We start from the raw sequence: 5,402 nt of genomic DNA, 5'->3' as shown, positions 1-5,402 counted from the left end.
TTAGAAAGGTCTAAGGATTTATTATCAAATATTATATTATTATGATAAAATAATATAACAATTTCTTTATTTTTGTCAAGAAATCCCCGAAATGGGAATCATGCTATCGCTGTGACTGAATAAAAAGAAGGTAGAAACGCTTTAATTGATTAAACATGAATAAATGAACAGACGACTACAACAATACATGGGCCATTCCACCGAATGGGTAACATTTGCCTACTGTAACTTTTAAAAATTAAACTACTTTTTTTTTCTTTTTTCTACACTGAATCTAATAGCACTAATATTTAACTCTTCAAAATGTATATTGGTCAATCTCAGGTAACTTTATTTCATTTTTTACAAGGTTTCAAAGTGGGAAATTGATGCATTTTTCTCAGTCCTGTTACCAAAAATCATGTGTCTTTTAAAAAGCAAGTTTAAAAGCAATGTCAACTATTTTTTTTGTTTTCCTATCACAAAAGTGTTTATTTTAGAGAAATGGTTGATTACATGTTTAAATAATTGATATTTGAAAAAAAAAATCAGTAATATATGCACATAATGTGTATTTCTTTTAAAAATGCAAAGCCATCTTTTAATTTCAAAGGAGACCTAAACCTCAAGTTTAATTCATTTTTTATCATGTCATTAATTAAACTATTGGTTAAATGATGGACATAACACAATTGAGAAAAACAGTGGTTTATCTTTATTTTTTAGAGAAAAACAATTTAATAACAGGACTGAACATTGCGTAACAGGAATGAACGCTGAGTAACAGGACTGAGTATCTGTACTCTCTCTCTCTGTGTGTGTGTGTGTGTGTGTGTGTGTGTGAGAGAGAGAGAAAGAGAGTGTGTGAGAGTGAGTGAGAGAGTGAGTGAGTGAGTGAGTGAGTGAGTGAGTGAGTGAGTGAGTGAGTGAGTGAGTGAGTGAGTGAGTGAGTGAGTGTGTCTGTGAGTGTGCATAGCTTGTGTGTGAGAGAGATGTGAAGGAACGTAAAGGAACATGCTTGTAGTTTGTCAGCAAAAACGATGGAAAGATAAAGAAGGAGACAAAGAAGGATTGTGGCGGGTGTATCTCCTTCCTCGTCAGCATGCCATGGTGGGTGTTCCTGGCTCTTGGGTTCTCTCCATCTTCATGTTCAAAACAAAAAATGTTCAGTTGCAGAAAATACACCGAACAGTGTTTTAGCTAGAATGGCACTGAATTCATGAAAACAAACTTGTCTGACCCTTTCTAAAAAGCTGCTTCTAGTTTGGCCCAGACTTCTCTCTCAATTTCCATGTGACGACCTGTGACTGGCCTCGGGGGTGGGATGATACACACAATGTCCTCAAACAAGTACCAAAGAATGTCTTCACGGGCTGGCCAGAAAAACCTGTTGACCCCAATCTTTTGCATACAGCGGACCTCAACTTGCGTTTCACTTATATCTGTGATGACTCCAGGGTATAGATCACCATCGTACTTCAGCACACACCATTTACCAACAACTTCAAGACTTTGCCACTGATCTTCTGTCACTGTGGGAGCCATGGGAGGCGTCTGCTGGTTGCTGAACTTGAAATGCTTTGTATTAAAGCACCCACAGTTCAGATTTTGTGTTGTTGTGCACAAGCAGCTGACGTCCCTGTATATCAGTACTCCATGGGCTAGAGACACAACCTGATGGATCCTCATAATGGACGGAATTGGTGGCACATCATTGGGCATCTCCAAAACTGCTTTATCAACTGCTTCCTCGCTGACAAAAAACAGCTTGATTTTTGTGTTTGTCTTTTGCAACACCTCAAACAGCTCTGCAGCATCAGTAATGTCCCTTCCTTGGCTCACCAGACTATCCGCTCTCCTCTTCAGGGCCCCTCCCACACCATCTGGGGCACCCTTCCCATGGCTCGCCTCGAAAAAGTTCCAAGTACCAGCAGTGAATCCTTGCCTGAAGAGCTCAGTACAAAACAAGAGCAAATTACCCCTTTGTTTGTATTGAGTGCAAGGGCCATCGCTGTAAAAATGGATAGTGGACACCTCCGGATTTACACTATGCACATAGTCTAGCACAGGGGACAGGTGTTGCCAGATTGCTGGCGGGCCCTTTATTCTTGAGGGTGACACTGTGCAGAAGGACATCGGGTGAGGGGCTGCATGCACATAAAGCACACCTGTGTGCAGTGTTGCCTGCTGATGTGATGCTCCGAAGTGGACGGCCTGTATTTCTTTGCTGTACTTGCAGAGGTAATTTTCAGAAAAGTCAACATGAATTAAGCATTCATGTGCTTTTAAGTTTTGTCTCAATGCCCTGTAGTGGGTAAACTGATTGTTAATGTTAAAAGTGTGTCTCTTGAACCTGTGCAGCAGCAGGTTTAGCTGTTCCAGCATTTCTTCTTGAGTGGTATGAAATTCTTTTTTGATTGTGATTTTAGATGTTTTGCCATTGGGATCATTCTTGTGCTGCTTTTCCACAATTACCCACTGGATATAAGACACTTTATTCTCTGGATTGTACTCTGTAGAGACTGGGCAAGAGAGGTCCTTGCACGCAGAACATTCTCCATACATGCACTTCACATTTTCTGTCTCACATGAGATCTCTTTCACAAGGTTATCCAGATTGTTGGTGCTGATTACTTTCAAGTAGTGTAACTTCTGGACAAGAAAACCCAGATTCTCATGCATCTTGCACATGCATGTGTCCCGATCACTCAGAGTCGGATGAACAACCCAAAAAGGTCTGAGCTTACAGAAGAGTGAGTAAGAGATGGAGCTTTGTTCTTCAGCCAAAAACTTCCTGTGTAAATTTTTCATGGTATCCAAAAGGAATCGTTTTTGCTTTTTATTTTTCTTCTGAGTGAGGGTCTGCCTCTTCCCAGTTGTGATGCGACTCACATCATCCCTTGAGTAAAAAGCCCTCACTCTACTTATCAGAACATCCGCAATCCTGTTGTTCCGCTTCCGCTGGTAGGTGTAATTAACCGTATTCTTCTCATTGTTTCTTTTGTTTGAAAAGCCCAATGAATGTTGAGCTAAGCGTTGCATTCTGTACTTTTTCAGAACTTTTCCTGTTATCACTTTTGAAATGATTTGCCTTTCCCTCTCCCCCTGTGCATTTTTGTAATTGTTTCGTATGTCCTCCACCAGAGCTTCATGAAACAAAAGAGTCTTCCGAATGGCCACACTTGAAACATCTTTCAATTTTTTGTTTACCTTTGTGCGTGGAGATGCATTTTTCTTTTTAATTCGTTGGAGTTTTTTCTTGTACTTTTGTGTTTTTTTGGTTTCTTTTTTCAACAGAACCTTTAGTTCTTGAATTTGTTTATGAAGCTTCTTTCGTGTTTTCCGGATTCTTCTCTGCCCTTGATCATGTTGCCTAAAAAAACACATGCATCACAGTAAATTACACATTGCAATAGTCAGGAAAATGTACTGTTACACTGTTAAATTAACTTCTATGACCTGATAGCTAAATTCATAACCCTGGTTTCACAGACAAGGCTTCACACTAAAATGCATGTTTGAGCTGTTTTAACTGAAGGTTACTTACACTAACATATATTATAATATGTCACTGCCATTGTTCTGTCTCAAGATGCACACCAGTAATGTTTTTTTCTATAAGGCACATTTATTAAAGCTTCTTAAATGTCCTAATTGAACTAAGGTCTAATCTTGGCTTAACCTAAGTCCTGTCTGTGAAACCGGGCCATTGTGTAACATAATCATGTCTATTTTCATTAACCCTAACCCTCTAGCACATTGTCTTTGGCACATGATCCATTTCATGAAGTAGACCTGGAAGTGCTTGGCTCTGGATGTACTGCTTGCTCTGGTGATAACTGGGGGCTGTGCGGAGGGGTGACGAGATGTTGAAGGGCTTCTTTCCTGTCCTTGATCCTATGGTAATCCTCCCTCCACTGTCTGCGACGTCTTTGCTTTGCTCTCTGACTGAGGTCACTGATTAGTTTCCTCCTGCCTGACTCAATGTCCCTCCTGTATTTTTCACATTCTCTCTCTAAATATTTCTGTCTCCTCTCTGGGTCTGCATTGCGACGAGCGCGATAGAGTCGCTGCTTTTCTGCAGCACTTAGTGGTGGATTGGCTCCCTGTAAGCATGGTATTCACATTGTAAAACTGAAAACTACAACTTAAGTAACTGTAAAACTTAAAAATTGAGTAAATTGTATTACATAAACTTATATTCACACTAATAAATCAATACACCATATGATGATACTCAGTCCTGTTACCTATTACTCAGTCCTGTTATGGTTTATATGAGTAACAGGACTGAAGGTAACAGGACTGAGTTTTTAGCATATCATTAGCAAATACATGAAATATAGCCACATAGCATACATGCTAATAGCATGAGGATACAAAGCAAATTCTAGTGATTTATCAAACATTTGTAAATTTAAAATAAACAAATAACATCTAAAAAATATTTTAGGTAACAGGACAGTATGTTAAGATTGACCTTCTCAGACAAAGTTGCAATATCATCAAATATAAAAAAAAGAAAATGAGAGGACTTACTTTTGGTCTTCCCATTGCCTTCAGAAGATTCAGATGATGCAACTTCCTGTTGAAAATGTGCCTTATGGAATATTCCAAGTTTTTCAGGGGGGGAAATGTGTTAGGGTAACAGGACTGAGTGAAAACCGGGGGACACGACTAAAATGTGTATTATATCTAAAATATTATGAATTTCTCATGCAAAAAAACATTTTATATCATAAATTGGATAAAACGTCACACAACAATGCAAACAAAATAATATTTCTGAAGGATTTTAATCATTATATTTCATGGTAAAGTACAGAGATAGAGCGTGGGGACATGCAACAAATGCTAATTTTTAGTGTTCTAAGTAGTTTTTATAAATGTTTTTAATTATATATTTTAAATTTGCAGTTAGCATAATGTGCAGGACACTTTGCTTAATAATAAAATGTATTTTAGAGTTAATGTTCATGCATTTTTATACATATAATGTCCTGGGGACTTAAATGTTACCCATTCGGTGGAATGGCCCACATGGTTTATATGTTGTTTTCTTCAAGCCTTCTCGGGTATTTCCGTAATAATAAAGTATTTATAATCCAATGCTAATCAAAATGCTATTTCAAACACTCAACTGATGTTATGAAGTGAGTTGAGTAAAAACACATTAAATGTTGTCTTTTGTTAGAAAAGAAGTTCATAAAGGTTTCTCATGTTTGTAAAGTTTGTATATTTGACGTGTTGCTTTTTCTAATGCAGTGCTCTCACTGTTTCCTGGATTATGATTGTTTGCTCTCTGCCCTGATATTTGCCTTTTTTTTTTGGACTACTCTTTGCCTTGTCTTTCCTGTTTGCTGGTGTATGACTTCTTGCTTGTTTGACTACGCTCTTTAATAAAGCTTGCATTTTGATCTACC

At 38.1% G+C, this 5,402-nt stretch overlaps 1 protein-coding gene across 1 annotated transcript; it reads right to left on the bottom strand.

Annotated features, from left to right (window-relative positions):
- Positions 1–499: 499 nt before the first annotated feature.
- LOC137016400 (uncharacterized) lies at positions 500–4,534 on the bottom strand. The gene is made up of 2 exons (XM_067380784.1): positions 4,519–4,534; positions 500–3,352 (listed from the first exon to the last, which is right to left on the bottom strand). Exon 2 carries the CDS (start codon positions 3,019–3,021, stop codon positions 1,225–1,227), a length of 1,797 nt encoding a protein of 598 aa, XP_067236885.1. The 5' UTR covers positions 3,022–3,352; positions 4,519–4,534; the 3' UTR covers positions 500–1,224.
- Positions 4,535–5,402: the final 868 nt, after the last annotated feature.

The sequence above is a fragment of the Chanodichthys erythropterus genome, unplaced genomic scaffold (genome assembly GCF_024489055.1).
Source record: "Chanodichthys erythropterus isolate Z2021 unplaced genomic scaffold, ASM2448905v1 ctg001550_np12, whole genome shotgun sequence".
Classification (NCBI taxonomy): domain Eukaryota; kingdom Metazoa; phylum Chordata; class Actinopteri; order Cypriniformes; family Xenocyprididae; genus Chanodichthys; species Chanodichthys erythropterus.
This window is presented reverse-complemented; position numbering and strand designations above follow the sequence as displayed.